Raw genomic sequence first — 15,806 nt, 5'->3', positions numbered from 1 at the left:
CTAAGATATACAACTGGCCAATAAGCACATGAAAAGATGCTCAATGTTGTTAGGGAAATACAAATCAAAACCACAATGAGAAGCCCTTCATATCCACTAGGATGGCTAAAATAACAAGTGTCGATGAGGATGTGGAGAAATTGGAACCCTTGTGCAATGCTGGTGGGAGTGTAAAATGGTGCAGCTGCTGTGTAAAAGTGTTTGGTGTTCCTCAAAAAGTTAAACACAAAATTACTATATGACCCAACAATTTAACTACTAGTTGAAAACAGAGACTCAAACAGATGTTTGTACACCAATGTTCATAGCAGCATTATTCACAATAGTCAAAATGTGGAAGAAACCCACCTGTCCATCAACAGACAGATGAATAAACAAAATGTAGTATATCCATACAATGGAACGTATTCAGCCATAAAAAGGAGTGAAGTTCTGTTACCTACTACAACATGGCTGAGACTTGAAGACATCGTGTTGGGTGAAATAAGCCAGGCACAAAAGGACAAATATGTATTTCATTTATGTGAAATACATAGAATAAGCAAATACATGGAGACAGGAAATAGATTACAGGGTACCAGGAGCTGGGGAGTGTGAGGAGGGAATGGGGAGTTATTGATAAATGGGTACAGAGTTTCTGTTTGGGGTGATGAAAAAGTTTTGGCAATGGATCATGGTGATTGTTGTACAACACTGTAAATAAAATTAATGCCATTGAATTGTACAGATGAAAATGGTTAAAATGTTAAATTTGGGGTTGTATCCATTCAGACATCAGCTCCCAAGGTCTCCTTTGGAGCCCCCCCAGTTCCCCTTCTGCTCACTTTCCCCCATCGGTTTCCACCAGAGACAAGGGCCCCACATTTTCACGGTGCCCCAGTCTCGGCTCCATACAAGAAAATTGTTTGATAAACTAACCTCTTCACACTACACAGAGAGGGCCCTCCCACCCCCAAAGGAGACCTTGCTAGGCCATCCTAGCCCACTTTCTGCTGTGCCAACAGCACCCCCGAATCCTTCCTAACAGAATATTTTAAGAAGCCACGATTAGTCCAACAGAATTGGCCTACACGGCAAAACTTACATGGCCTATTCGTCCTCAGGGCTCAGGAACCTTTAAAAGGAGCACAGAGGAAATGCGGAAGCTACAGTGATGAATCAGGAATGCCACACTGAAGTTACAGAAGATCTCCAAGTATCTGCAAAACAAAGGTGGTTGCTTTGGACAGGGGTAGACAGAGGACTGTGCAGGCAAGTCTACTGACAAGTCTGTTCTGTCTGGGTCCTCCAGGAAGTCTATTTACTTCAATTCCATAAACACTGGGTGCCAATCCTGTGCCAAGCAGAAGGTTAGGGACTGATCCCTGCCCCGGGGGGTCCCTCACCTGGTGAGGGACATGAGTGTAGATGCAAACAACAACAGCATTAGGCAGAATAAGAGTAATGCCTTTTAAAGAAACACATGGGCCAGGGTTGATGAGAGCAGGGAGAGGGGTAGTCACCTTGCTTGGAGGATTATCAGGCAGTTTCCTGAAGGAAGCAGCCCCCGGGAAGGTGGTTGAAGGGGGCATAAGAGGAGATGAGAGGACAGGACCAAGAAGGTCAGGCCAGCTGAAGGGACGTGTTTGACAAAGGCATGGAATCAGGAAAGTCCAAGCTGATGCAGGGACCAGGGACACATGCAGGGATGGGGTAGAGGAGTAGCAGATGGAAGGCAGGAAGAATAATTGGAGTCATATTGTGGAGGTCCTGGGATGCCAGGAAGAGTTTGTCCACCTGAACCATTACCCAGGGATTGACTGCTCAGAGGACTGCATGCCCCCAGGAGCCATCAGACACATTCTCAGAGGCCTTTGGGAAAGCCTATCCTTTCCCACTTTCTTGTTAAGCACGTGTCTTTGCTTGTGCTTTCCCTTTTCCAGGAATGCTCTTCCCCCTTCCTTCCCTGGCAAATTCCTACTCATCCTTAAAGTCCCAGCACAAAGTTCATTCCCTCTATGCAGTCTTCTGTGTCAGTTTGAATGTATTATGTCCCCCAAAACGCCATTATCTTTGATGCAATCTGGTGTGGGCAGACGTATTAGTTTGATTAGATTGTAATTCTTTGATTGAGTGTTTCCATAGAGATGCGAGCCACCCAACTGTAGGTGATAACTCTGATTAGATAATGTCCACGGAGGTGTGGCCCTGCCCATTCACCGTGGGCCTTGATTAGTTCACTGGAGCACTATATAAGCTCAGACAGAAGGAGCCAGCTTGCAACAGCCAAGAGGGACACTGAAGAATGCACAGGAGGTGAGAGAGGAGCTGCAGCTTACAGAGATATTTTGGAGATGGCCTTTGAAAGCAGACTCTTGCTCCAGAGAAGCTAAATAGAGGACAAATGCCCCAAGAGCAACTAAGAGTGACATTTTTGAGGAACCACAGCCTAGAGAGGAACATCCTGGGAGAAAGCCATTTTGAAACCAGAACTCTGGAGCAGAAGCCAGCCACGTGCCTTCCCAGCTAACAGAGGTCTTCCAGACGCCATCGTCCATCCTTCAGCAAAGATACCTCCTTACCTTGGACACTTTATGGCCTTAAGACTGTAACTGTGTAACCAAATAAAACCCCTTTATAAAAGCCAATCCATTTCTGGTATTTTGCTTAACGGCAGCATTAGCAAACTGGAACACCTTCCCTGGCTCCCCTGAGTAGGTACTAGCCCTTCTGAAGTGCACCCATGGCTCTCGTTTTATGTCTTTTTAATGCACTGATATATCAGTGTCCCGTTCACCAGACTGTCTCCCCACCTGTCTATAAGCCCTTGAGGGCAGGAACTGCCTCTAAATTCATCTCTATATTCCTAGCCCTTTGCACAGATGAACACTGCCAGTCAGTGTGGAAGGAAGAAGGGAGGAAGAGTGAAGAAGGAAAAGGAAGGCACCAGTTCTGGTCTCGGGAGCTGGCAGCCACACCCAGGGGCCTGGCCTCCTGGTGTTTACCTGCCTTGCATGTCCTGGTGCCTCCCAGCCCAATCCATCAGTTTCCCCTCCTCTCCCCCACCCCGAGGCAAGGAGGACACGGGTCCCATTAGCTGTTTTCTACTGTGGCGCCTGCTCCTGTCTCACTGACCCAGATGGCCCCTCCCCTGCCCTGAGACGTGTGGGCTGGGCAGACTCAGGACTCAGTGGTTTCCACACTAGGGTGAGTCTTCCTGGCCATCTTGCCCGGTATGGGTGGAGAGAAGGAACCTGAAGCCCGTAATGGCAGCCCAGAAAATTACCCTCATGCTGCCATTGGACAGAGGCTTTTCATCCTCAGACCTTTGATCCTGGACTGACAGACACCCTCTCATCAGCTGTGGGGTTGAGCTGATGAGGGGCATCTGCACAAGGGGAGAAACTGAGGCACGGAGCAGGGGTATGAGCAAAGCCAGGGATGTGAGGAAAGCCTAGGGCACAGCCAGGAGAAGTATCCAGGTGCCACACTCTGGTCCAAGGACCAGGGGCCCCCACAGCCTCACTCAGTAGAGGGCAAGCCCCCCCTTCCCCAACCACCTCAGCTATTTAGCAGATTCTGTTCCCTGAGCTGTGCTCCCTTCTCAGCCCATCATGGAGTCCTCTCCACAGCACAGAAGGAGGAATGGAAAATGGAGGTTGAGAGAGAGACAAGAGACAGCAAGCCCAGAATAGAACCATGAGGACCAGGGCTGCAGCTTCCCAGCCCACACACCTGTGGAGGGCCACACCTCCTGCTTCTAGGCTCCAGCTTTCCCTGGGAACCTCTCCTCCCAGAGAGGCTGAAGCCAGGCCCTGGGGCAGTGGTGGGTGGAGATTGGACCTCAGCCTGGAGGGTAGTGAAAGGGTTAACTAGGGCCGCACACCCTGGGCCCAAGTAGCTGGCTCAGCCTAGAGCGCCTTAAGTCCAGGCTTGTCTCCAGCCTGATTTCAAATTCAATTTCCCTCTTACTCCTCCTGACGCCTCCTTCTGGGAGACACTGGGAGGAGAAGGGGTGCTTGGCACTGGCTCTCTCTGGGGTGTCATTTAAGACCGCCAGTAATCACCACCTTCCAGTTTATTAACTCTCTTTCCCTCACGGCTACTATCATCATGTCCCAGAATGTCACATCTGTCTGTCTGTCTCTCTATCACACACACACACACACACACACACACACACACATACACACACACACAGGAAAGGACAAGGAAAGAGACAAGCACAGGTTCCTCCCCGTGCAGTTCCTGCCCCACCCCACTTCTCTCCCTACAACTGATCCCACAGATCAACTGGGTGGCAGGAAGCAGGAGGTAGGCTGCAGGGAGTTAGGGGCACAGAGAACTCTTCTGAACCACCAGAGCAACCACCTAACAGCGAGGCCAGAAAGAGAGAATACTGGGGCACAGATATGAGGATGGGGACAAGGAAGACAAATTTAGAAATGCTAAAAGTTCCTCCCCCAAACAAAACAGTCGCCGAGACCAGAGTCATGAGTTCTGGAGCATTGGGCCCCCTTCTGTTGGATGCGCTAAACAGGAGAGGGGCGTGGAGACCCTCCCCCTAGTAATTAAAGGACATGATGCCTTTGAAAGTGTTTTATAAGCTTCCGAACACCCTACAAATGTAAGGAACTGTATCGATCCCTTCATGGCCAATTTACAGGAGGTAGACCATGAGATGGGAGACCTGCCCCCACTCCCATACAGGGCCTTTTGCCTTGTGATTATAAGATTATAATGACCACGTATTCGTGGGACACTCCTGATTTCAAATATCCGGCACTTCAGTCAGATGAGTGTCATGATTTGGAGACATGAAAATGTGTATTTTAGCAGCCGCTGGAGGTGCTGGGGGCGGGGAGTGGCCTCTGGGAAGGTTGGGGAGTGACACACCAGGGCCCCCTCCTCTCCACCCTCAGTCCTAGATGATGGAGAAGTGGTGGGTCATGCCTGGGCTGGCACCAGGCCCATGCCGGGAGCAAAGAGCAAGTCCAGAATAGCCTTCCAGCTGATTGACAGGGCAGGCAAGCGGGGACCACTGAGAGATAAGGGTCGCACTTTGGACTCCATGGCCAGAGAGCAGCGACGGCACAGCCGGGGTCCCTGGGCCCCCCAGGCCCTCCTGCTGCCATCTGGTCCCCAACCTGGTTAAGGGAGAAAGATGAGGCAGGGGAGGAGGGACAGCCGGCCACTCACCGCTCTCGGAAAGGGGGTGGGTACCTGTCCCAGATCACCCGGGAGTGACGCTGCCACGGTCACCTCGCGTTTATCCCGCCGGGGTCCGGCGGGAGCGGGTGGCGGGAGGTAGCGCGGGGTTCCAGCCCTTCCGCGAGGGCCTCGTGGGTTAGTTCAAGTGCGAAGGACAAAGGGGAAGGGGGCGCGGCGAGGGCGGTGGCTGCGTCCGTGGCAAGCGCCCCTCTGCACCCGGGGCCCCACGGGCGCCCCACGGCCCGGCGCGGCGGGGTCAGGGCCCGCGGAGAGGGGGCGGTGTCAGCCCGCGCCCCGCCTCTCTCCCTCCACCTTCCCGGCCGGCCCGGCCCTGCCCCGCGCCGCCCGGGTGCCGCGGGCCGCTCGGTAGGGCTGACATCGCTGGGGGAGCCGTCGGCCACGGGGAGCGCCGCGGGCGGGGATCGGCAGCGCGGGGCCGCGGGGGCCCGGACACCTGCGGGTACAGGTGAGCGGCGGGGGGCGGGGCGGGCAGGGGGCGGAGGGCCTGGGAACCCGAGGCACCGGGCAAAGGCCTGGCCTCCCGAGGGAGGGAGGCAGAGAAGGACCACGGGTAGGGAAACAGAGCCCTTTAAGGGAGGATTACTGGGGGGGTTAGGGGTGAGGGGGAACGACTATGCATGTATTTATCCCCTGCTCATAAATCAGAGAAAAAGTAAGGGGAAGGCTGAGGAGAGGTCCCAAGCCCCCCCCCCCGGTGGGGGGACGAGCACCTGCACAGCCCCCTGGACCCATCCCCCCTTAGGAGGCCTCTCCTCTCCAGGCCCTGCCCACTCAGAGGGTGGGTTCTCTATCCAGGTTAGGGATGGAGCCCCACCTGGCTCCCAGCCCCACCTAGGTGTTCCTAGAGACTGCGGAAAACCAAATGTCTTCCAAGACCAGAGACTTCTCGCTCCCTCTTGGCTGGTCTCTTAGGCCCGGGCTTAATAGCTGTCTCGAACTTACCTTCTTCAATGTGGCCAGAAAGGTCCAGGTAAGGGATCAGAAACTTTTCTGTAAAGGATCAGATTGTAAATATCAGACTTTGAGGGTCTAATATATGATCTCTATTGCAAATAACAGGAAAGCAGCCATAGACAGCATGTAAATGAATGTGCGGCTGTATTGCAATACAACTTTATTTATGGACATTGTAATTTGAATTTCACATCATTTTTTATCTATCTCAAAATATGATCTTCTTTTGATTCTTTTCAACCATTTAAAAATGTAAAACCCATTCTTAGTTTGGGGGCTGTACAAAAAAAGTGGAAGGTGAAACAGGACAGTGACCAGCCCCTCCCTGGCCATGGGATCCCTGCAGTGTTTCCCCAAGCTGTGTGTGTGTGGGGGTGGGTGGCTGGGTGGGTGTGTGTGTGTGTGGAGGTGGGGGTGGGAGAGCTGGTGCAAGGAGAATCCTCCCACCTGGAAGCACCCAGGAAGCCAGGCCTGTGACCCTTGCTGCCAGCTACTCAGGATTACAGCATCCTTCGAGGTCACTGTAGGAGCTGGCCCCCATGTGAGCACACATGAGGGAGAAGACATATCCCCAAGGGGCTTTCTACCCAGCATGTGCCTGGGCATATTCCAAGTCATAGAGGAGACAGTAATGCCCCCATACACAGGTAATCAAGCCATTGCCCCTCCCCCCTCCCAACTTGATCCCACTCCCGACCGCATTCCCCATCCCCTGGACTCCAGCCTGGCACCACCCACTGACCTAGGCTGACCCCTCCATTCCTTCGTTCATTCTCTTGCAGCCTCGGCGACCCTCTTCTCCTGGAGCTATGACCCTTTGGAGGTGACCCAGGAGAGAAGGGATGCAAGCATTCAGTCCTCCAAATGAGGGTCACCTCCCAGGACTTGTGGCCTCCCGCATCGTGACCTATGGGGGCCGGCCCCGGGCCTCTGCCCAGAGTGCTGCCAGCAGCCTCTATCCCCGGGGAGGCCCCATGCTGGTGAGTTGGCTGCCTCCAGGCTGTGCCCAGAAGATGACCTGGGCAGGGCAGGAGGGAGCACTCCCAGGCTTTCGTGTCTCTGTCCCCTGACAGGTTCATGGGCTGCTCTATTCCAGCCTCTCCCTCACCCCTACTCTTCTTTCTTGGGTTGTGGGGGAAAGAAGGGCAGTGTGTGGGCCAGGCCCCTGGGACTCGACTCCCCAGGCCTGGGCAGTGGGGCAGGTGAGGCCAAGAGCCAGGGGAAGCAGAGGAGGCCCTGCCAGACAGGTCTGAGGCATATGGTTGTGGTGGTAAGGTCACCAAACTGCAGGGTGGCATGTCCCAGACTCCCTCCCGTCTCTCCCTGGGAGGAGCCTGTGGGCTCCCTGCGACCTGCCTTCCTCTGAGTCAGGGCTGGAGGAAGAGCAAAGGTTCTGAGTGTCCCCACTATACAAGCTGTGGGACGGGGTGCGTGAGGAGCCTGCCCTGGCTGCATCCCACTCCACCCTCCTGGCCCATCTCCAAGCTGAGGAAGGAAAGGGGTGTGGAAGCCGGAGCTCCCTCTTTCCGTCAGGCTCCCCTCCACCTTGAGGAGGGTTCTCCTTCCAGCCAGGGTATCCCCTGCCTCACTGGAGAAGTATTTGCCCTGGGAGGGGGAAGGACAATGAGGGAGAATCCCCAGGGCTGAGGGCGAGAAGGGAGATTAGGAAGTACATGGGGTAATTCAGGCCACAGGCAAATGGAGGAATGTGGCCGGGCCTGCCCGGGAGGGGACGGTGGCCATGGCCCTGGCCGCTCCCAGCTGGGCAGGGCACAGGCTGGCCGCCCCCTGGAGAGCAGGCTGCACATGCGTGTGCCCTCATCCCCATGTGTCAGAGACGCCAGCCACAGCCAAGGGAAGTAGCAAGGAACCGAGGATGCTGCAGGCCCTGGGTGTTATAGTGCAAGCCCGGGGTGCAGAGAGCCCACTTGTGAGTGTGTGGGCACTGTGGGCACAGACCCAGATCCCAGCCGTGTGCGTGCACGTGCATGCATGTGCGTGTGTGTGCGGGCTCCTGGCTCTGGAGAAGCCTCCTCTTCTGCCTCGGGGCCCACTCAGGACATGCCCCTGCCCAACAAGGCGTAGCCACCCTGGCGCAGCCACTGTAACTCAGGGCAAGGGCAGCCCACACCAAACCAGTTTGAGGGGAAAGATGAGCCAGCCCAACCTGGGAGAGAGGTGATTCTGCAGCCAGGCCTGGCCTCCCACTAGCTCCCTGGGACCCTCCTACCCCAACACACACAGAGCCGCCCCCGCTTCTCCCCTAGGATCCCAGTCGCCGTCGCCTCCAGGACTACGTCCCCTTTGCCAGGGGCTCTGGCCATGACCAAGGCCTGCCTCCCATGAGGTGGCAAGAACCAGAGCCCGAGAAGAGGCCCGGGAGCCACTTTGGGGCTGGCCCACCTTACTCCCCCAAACTCAAGGTAAGGGGTCCCTCTTCTCCCAAGCCCCATGCTCACAGCCAGAGCTGGGACAGTGTCTACAGAGAGCCCCAGGGAACCAGAGTGCAGGGTTAGGAGAAGCCACTCCGAGAAGTGGGATAAGGCTGTCTAGAGACCCCTCAGTGACGTGTCTCCACGCTCTGTGCCACTGGACCCAGTGGCTTGGACTCAGAACATTTCGACACAATTTAAAGGATAAGCTTTTAAATTAAACTTCAAGTTTTTGAAAATTACCAAGTAATAGGAGAAGCAGACATGCCTCCTCCATCCCCTGCCTTACTTTGTCTTTCCTCTCCTGGGGGCCCCACCGCCTCCCCTCCTTGCACCCTGGGGATGGGGTGAAGGTCATGAACACCTGTCGTCCATGTTCCTTAGTACCAAGAAACAGGTGCCTGTAAAATGTGCACTGCACTGTCTCATGAAAATGTCCATATCAAATGCTGCCTGAAGGTCCCTTTGCAGGGTGTGATTCTGCCCCGTTCCCCCTTCCCAGTGCTCCATCTCAGGAGGCTCCTGGAAGGAATGTTTCTTCAGGGCCCTCTGTCCAGGCCACTCCGAGGGACCTGGCTGCAGGCAGTGTGCTTACCTGTCCACGTTCCAACAGCACCCTTTCCCTTGCGATCCCATGTGGGGTCCATCCCTGTCCCCCAGGTCTCCCAGTCCCCACTCAGTGCTGCATGCCATGGCCTGTTCCCAGACAGACAGACACACACACACATGGCCCTCCCCAAGCCAGGCAGACTGGGGACCCAGGGTGTGGCCAGGCCCTCACCCCTTTCTCGGGTCCCTCAGGAAGTCACCAAGGCCCACGCGCTCGAGGTGAGGCTGCACACGTTCAGCATGTTTGGGATGCCCCGGCTGCCCCCGGAGGACCGGCGGCACTGGGAGATAGGGGAGGGCAGCGACAGTGGCCTGGCCATCGAGAAGTCCTGGAGAGACCTGGTGCCTGGGCACAAGGTGGGTCTGTCACACAGTGTCCATCCCCATGGTGTTGCAGACACACACATACACACACACACTGGTAGGAGGGAAAGGGAGAGAGAAGTGGGATCATGTGGGAAGGCATCTGGAGGCAGCCAGATCTAGGTTCAAATCTCAGCTCTGCCTCTTCCTAGTGAGACCTTGGCAATGGACCTCTTTGGGCCTCGGTCACCATATCTGTAAAATGGGATAATTCCACTTCCACACTGGAGGACTGATTTGAGGATGAAAGGAGCATGTTCAGTATTTGGAATGTCTAGCCGAGTGCCCGACCCCATTAAGTAGGTCCAGTAGCCCTTAAGAAATGGTAGTTGTTGTTACTTTTGCCATCATCCCCAACCGATCCACCACTGTCCCACCCCAGGAGATGAACCGGGAGTCTTGCCACCAGCAGGAAGCACTGTGGGAGCTCCTGACCACCGAGCTGACCTACGTGAGGAAGCTGAAGATCGTGACCGACGTGAGCCTCCCTCGAGCTCCCCAGCCCCTTCACCGGCCATTCACCCATCCTGCATGGTGCCCCGTGGCTGCAGACCCAAGGAAGCACAAAGTCACTGGGGGTGGGCAGGACACCAAGAGAGTCCTCTGATTTCAGACCCGCCCAGGGCCTGGGGAGAGGGGCTGGTAGGCCTGAGGGGGGTGGGTGAAGGGCTAGTTGGGGGCTGAGAGGACGGAGGTCGGGCACTAAGACCCTCCCTCTCTCCCTACATCTAGCTCCTAGCTGCCGGTTTGCTGAACTTGCAGCGAGTGGGACTGCTGACAGAAGTGAGTGGGTGCTCAGGGGGAGTTGGGGAGCTTGGCAGGTCACAGTGGGGTCACAGAAAGCCCCCTGGGCTGCCCAGTATGAATCCCCACCACCCCATTTTCTGGGTCACCCCTGGCCTCCCTACACAGCTTCTTGCTCAAGACCCAACCAAATCCCATGTCCCCCAGCCTCTAGCCTTTCTAGTACTCAGCCCAGTGAGGCCAAAGTGCCACCAATGGGAAATCCGGAGCCCCTCAGACCCTTCTGACCCACTGCCTGGGGCCCATGCCCCCTCTTCCTCTTCCTCCCTCTCCAAATGGAAACTTAGGGGTCTCTGCCTGCCCACAGCCATGGCGGTCCTGCCGAAGACATGTTGCTAAGTCCTGCTCCCTCCTCCAGGTGTCAGCTGAGACCCTGTTCGGAAATGTCCCCAGCCTGATCCGAGCCCACCGGAGCTTTTGGGAGGAGGTGCTGGGCCCCACCCTGGAGGAGGCTCGTGCCTCGGGCCAACCTCTGGACCCTGTCGGCCTGCAAAACGGCTTCCTGACGGTGAGGCAGGGTGATGGCCACGTGGGTGGAGCAGACTGGGAGACCCAAGGGGTCCAGTCTGGAGGGCCTGCCCATGCAACCCACATCTCTCCCCAACTGGAGGGGCCCATAGGGCACAGCCCTACCCCAATCCATCTCCCCTACCCTTCCTTCCACCAGCATCACCTCTGTCTCAAAGATTCTTTAGTCTACTGGGCCCCTTATGAAATGAAAATGCAGCTGTCCCAGGGAAGGGTTACATTTATGCGCTTATTAACTACCAAATCTTAATTCTTGGACAGAGAGATTCATTGACGAACAGCTGGGAGCAGGAATGGGGCCTAAGTGAGGTGCCCCTTAGGATGGCCAGGGGGACAGGAGGGCAGCAAAAGCTACAGGGGGTGCCCAGAGTACGAAGAGTCAAAAGAGAGGGCCTAAGACCAAACTGTCCTCTACAGTTTTACCAAGTGAAGAAAATGTGGCCTCTGCAGAGCTGGGATGGGGTCGAGAGGAGACAGAGAGTCTCCTGGAAGCCTCAGGCATCCCCTTCCACAGGAGCAGGGTTTCTGGGGCCCTCCTCCCCTCCCCACCCCTCACTGGGGGAGGGTGGTGAAATGGGATCTGCAAGGGCCTGAAAATGTTCCAGATGAATTATTGATGCAAGGAGAGTGGGCATTCAGTCCAGAGCCACCGTGCACAGCAGGGGCTTGGAGGGAAGCAGTCAGAGAGCAGCAGTGGTGGACCTCCCAGGACTCAGTCTCCTTGGAACCTAGCGAGAAGGACCTGGCTGGGACAGCAACTGGGAGAGGAGGCTGGGCAGGAGCAGAACTAAGGGTCCACATGGGGCTGTCCCCGCCACATGTCAGTCATTTTGCAGCCAGAGCCTTATTTCATGACCTTCTTTTCTCTACCTCCTGCCCTCCCCCACATATCTGCCCCTCCAGTTTGGCCAGCGGTTCCAGCCCTATGTCCAGTACTGCCTGCAAGTGAAGCAGACCATGGCTTATGCCCGGGAGCTGCAAGACAGTAACCCTCTCTTCCAGGCCTTCGTGCAGGTGGGAGAGGGGGCACCTAAGGAAGGAGGTGGGGGTGGGGAGGTCATCCCTGTCTGCAGCTGGGTCCCAGGCTCAGTCAGTCACTAGGTGGGGCAGGAGGGAGCTCACGGGCTCCTGACCCCCACCCGCCTCCCTGGCAGTGGTGCGAGAAGCATAAGCGCGCGGGGAGGCAGATGCTGGGCGACTTGCTCATCAAACCCCACCAGCGCGTCACCAAGTACCCGCTGCTGCTCCAGGCTGTGCTCAAGAGGAGCCCGGAGGCTCGAGCCCGAGGGGCTCTAACCGCCATGGTAGGTGCCTGGGCTGGGGCATGGGAACCCGTGGGTGGGGCTGAGCCCCAGGGGCTCCTGAGGGTGGTCTCTCTTGTCATGTTTATGAGACAAGGTGGCTCACCCCAGAATGCGATGGTGGTTGTTGCTGGGGCAGGATGCACAGGGCCCAGAGCTGAGCCGCACTCCCTCTTGCAACCCCACACCCCACCTCCTAGATCACAGCTGTGGAGTCGTTCCTGCGGCACATCAACCGGCAGGTGCGCCAGGGCGAAGAGCATGAGAGCCTGGTGGCTGCAGCCCAACGCATTGGGCCCTACGAGGTGCTGGAACCGCCCAGTGAGGAGGTGGAGAAGGTGAAAGGGGGCAAAGGGAAGGAGGGCTCGGGAAGATGGATGGAGGCGAGGGGCCAAGGTCAGCGCACCCTGTACTTGGCTGCCTCCCCGGGGGGGTCCACCTCCTGGCAGTGAGGGTCCAAGGGCCAGATTCAAAAGAATCAAAAGCAGGTGCCAGGACACATCCTCTCCCTCCAAGTGGGGAAGAACAGAAAGAGAAGGTGCTGGCGGAAGAGCAAGTTCCCCTGACGCTCTCCCCTCCGTTCATCAGAACCTGCGTCCCTTCTCCACCCTGGACCTGACTTCCCCCATGCCGGGGGTTGCTGCTGAGCACATCAGGCAGCTGCTGCTGGAGGGGCCCGTGCGAGTGAAGGAGGGGCGAGAAGGGAAGGTGAGGGGGTACAAGGAGGAGCAGAGGAGATGGGAGGTGAAGTGAAGAAGAGGAAGGGAGGGTGGTGGGAGACAGGATAAGGAGAGGCAGGAAAGCTGGAAACAGGAGAAGAGGGGTGCTTGCATGCACATGTGTGTGTAAGAGGACATGGGTTCCAGCTGGTGACCTGTTGGACCCTGAGCCAGCCACTTCTACCTGGGAAGTGAAAGGTCAGGCCTAACTGATGCTTTAGCATTCTGTGGTTACCTGCTCATCCCTGTGCCTGCAGTCACACACGCTTGCACACTCATGTGTGAGCTCCCCTCCCCATGTCAGCTGACTCCTCTCCCAATCCCATCCCCACCTCCAGCTGGACGTGCACCTGTTCCTTTTCTCCGACGTGCTCCTGGTGACCAAGCCCCAACGCAAGGTGGACAGAGCTAAGGTCATTCGACCCCCTCTGATGCTGGAGAAGCTTGTGTGCCAACCACTCCGAGACCCTAGTACGTCTCTTGGGCCGGGACCCTGATCTAGGAACCTTGTCTTCAAACTTTCTCTTGTCAAGGGGGAAGGAGGGATGGGCTCACATAAGGCTTGGCCTTGAAGCAGACCTTCTCCTCCACCCAGACAGCTTCCTGCTGATCCACCTCACGGAATTCCAGTGTGTCTCTAGCGCCCTCATCGTGCACTGCCCCAGCTCCACTGACCGTGCCCGGTGGCTAGAGAAGACTCAGCAGGCCCAGGTATGAGAAAGTGGGGCCTGGGGAGAGGAACAAACAGGATCCCAGGGCTCAAAAATGGAGCACAAGTGGGGAGGAGGAGGAGGAGGAGAGAGAGACATGGGGGATGCAGGTTTGGACTGGACGGTCAGCCCCTTAGGAGGTACCTCGAGAGGGAGGCAGCCTTGGCCATCCTCAAGAGGATGGAAGAAAGCCTTTGGCCAGCCCCTGTGCTGTCACCGGGAGACCATGAGACAGATCAGGCAGCCCCTAGGGGTTTCCACAACTTGAAACAATTCACTTCTAAATTTCACCTTCCATTCCCCAGACATTTATGGGGCACTTGCTGCATGGGGGCAACTGGGCCAGGTACTAGGGAATCAGAAAAGAATGAGACACCATTCCTGCCCATGTAGAATACATACTGCAGTCTAGCTGGACAAATGAGGACACAAATGGTGGGAACGTGCACAGCCTGGAGGTGGCACAGAGAAGAGAGTTAATTCACTCTGGGTGCAGTGCTGGGGGAGGGTAAGTTGAGAAGCCTTCACAGAGGAGCTGATGTGGCAGCAGCATTTCGGGGGGGTGTCTAGGAGATGTCAGGGTGATGGGAGTAGCCAGGACAGGTATCCCAAATGGAGAAGCAGAATATGCAAAGGCCAAAAATATGAAACAGGGATGTGTGTTGAAAGAACTGCTGACACCATAGTTTGGGATTTCCAAGGCATAAAGTACAAAGGTAGATACAGCAGGAGGGAAGCTGGGGAGGGCGGCTTGGGCAGGTCATGCCCATCTCTGGGCGCCTTGCAAAGGAACTTGAACTTTGGTCCTGTAGATGACACAGAGCCTGCAAAGTCATTAAAGCAGGAGAGTGACGTGTTTTATGTAATAAAAGCTAGAGGGGTTCAGGACAAGAGGTCCAATAGAATTGTCACCGTTCTGGGGGCCAGAAGTCTGAAATCAAGGTGTCGTCAGGACGTGCTCCCACCGAAGGCTCCAGGGGGAGGATCCTTCCTTGCTTCTTCCGGGTTCTGGTGGCTCCTGACATTCCTTGGCTTGTGGCTCATCACCCCCATCTCTGCCACTGTCTTCATGCTGCCTTCTGTCGGTGTCACTGACTCTCAAATCTCCCCCTGCCTTTCTTTTATAAGGAGAGCTGTCATTGAATTTAGGGCCCATCCTAAATCCAGGATGAGCTCATCTGGTTCCTTAACTTAATTGCAGCTGCAAAGGCAAATTTTCCAAATTCCACATTCACAGGTTCCGGGGATTATATTTCAGACCTGTCTTTTGGAGGGTCACCACTCAACCCACTACAAGAGCAGCATAGCAGGGAAGGGAGATGGACTTTGAAGGATGGGAAAGACCATGGGCAGAAAAACCAGGGATGCAATTGGCAGGATTATTTGGGGGACAGTAACCATGTCTGTCTGGAGTCCGGAGCAAAGGGTTTGTATGAATGAGCAACAAAGGGCCAGGTTCTACAGATTCTATAGAAAAGCCAGGGCTGGACGAGATTGATGGAATTGGATTGACAAGAGAGAACCACCATACATTCTTGAGCAAGAGAAAGACATAGTGAAATCAGTGCATTTTCCCTTGAATTTTGTTTTTCTTAGAAAATCACGTAGCAGTGTGGTCAGTGGGCTGCAAGAGCCTGGGGGCAGGAGAGTGATGGTCCTAGTTTGGGTTGAAGCATGGAAAATTTAGTCCATGATCTTAGGGACACATTGCACAAAAAGTCAGGAAAGAGCTAAAGAAGAGGGAAGAGACCGGTGAGTCTTAAGGAGGCTATGGTCAAAAGCCTGGACCAAACTCAGAAAAATCTAGGTTCAGACACCACCTCTGTAGCTGTGTGACCTTGAGCAAGTTAGGTGACCTCCCTGAGCTTCAGTGTCTTCAGCTGCAAAAACGGATATAAATAACAACAGTACATGCCTCATAGGTAAGATCCAAAAGAGCCATTGCAGTTAAGCATGCAGCACGGTCGGCTCTCGGTGAGTAACTCGAGGTATAAACAGTAACTCAGGGTCACAGGATGACTCATCCCCTGAGGTTTCTGTCTGAAAGACTGGATTGGCAACGGTACCCCTGACAGAAATGAAATAACTAGAAAGGGAAACCTGTTAGTTTAGTTGTTGCTTCCTGGGAAGGGTGAGGCTAGGGTAGCAGTATTTCATTTCAAACAGAAGCACTTT

General features: G+C 55.4%; 1 protein-coding gene and 1 long non-coding RNA gene across 5 annotated transcripts in view; one reads left to right on the top strand and one right to left on the bottom strand.

Moving 5' to 3' along the window:
• Positions 1 to 988: 988 nt before the first annotated feature.
• LOC119541493 lies at positions 989 to 12,369 on the bottom strand. Its single transcript, XR_005218295.1, has 3 exons — positions 12,309 to 12,369; positions 6,154 to 6,201; positions 989 to 1,199 (listed from the first exon to the last, which is right to left on the bottom strand). It is a non-coding gene; the product is annotated as an uncharacterized LOC119541493 (long non-coding RNA).
• PLEKHG6 (pleckstrin homology and RhoGEF domain containing G6) overlaps positions 5,517 to 15,806 on the top strand; it is a 16,351-nt gene continuing 6,061 nt past the window's right edge. The window contains exons 1-14 of one of the 4 annotated variants that reach the window (XM_037845562.1): positions 5,525 to 5,656; positions 6,007 to 6,181; positions 6,948 to 7,145; positions 8,433 to 8,588; positions 9,399 to 9,563; positions 9,952 to 10,047; positions 10,302 to 10,352; positions 10,732 to 10,881; positions 11,805 to 11,915; positions 12,056 to 12,205; positions 12,403 to 12,540; positions 12,791 to 12,910; positions 13,260 to 13,392; positions 13,517 to 13,632. In XM_037845562.1, the coding sequence (XP_037701490.1) occupies positions 7,008 to 7,145; positions 8,433 to 8,588; positions 9,399 to 9,563; positions 9,952 to 10,047; positions 10,302 to 10,352; positions 10,732 to 10,881; positions 11,805 to 11,915; positions 12,056 to 12,205; positions 12,403 to 12,540; positions 12,791 to 12,910; positions 13,260 to 13,392; positions 13,517 to 13,632 (1,524 nt within the window). In that variant the 5' untranslated portion in view covers positions 5,525 to 5,656; positions 6,007 to 6,181; positions 6,948 to 7,007. Of the gene's footprint in view, positions 5,657 to 6,006; positions 6,182 to 6,679; positions 6,813 to 6,947; positions 7,146 to 8,432; positions 8,589 to 9,398; positions 9,564 to 9,951; positions 10,048 to 10,301; positions 10,353 to 10,731; positions 10,882 to 11,804; positions 11,916 to 12,055; positions 12,206 to 12,402; positions 12,541 to 12,790; positions 12,911 to 13,259; positions 13,393 to 13,516; positions 13,633 to 15,806 lie in introns of those variants that run through there. The other 3 variants (XM_037845563.1, XM_037845566.1, XM_037845564.1) reach the window with 3 other exon arrangements.

Source organism: Choloepus didactylus, chromosome 8 (assembly GCF_015220235.1).
Source record: "Choloepus didactylus isolate mChoDid1 chromosome 8, mChoDid1.pri, whole genome shotgun sequence".
In the NCBI taxonomy this organism is placed as follows: Eukaryota; Metazoa; Chordata; class Mammalia; order Pilosa; family Megalonychidae; genus Choloepus; species Choloepus didactylus.
The sequence above is the reverse complement of the archived record's forward strand: the minus strand, read 5'-3'. Positions and strand labels throughout refer to the sequence as shown.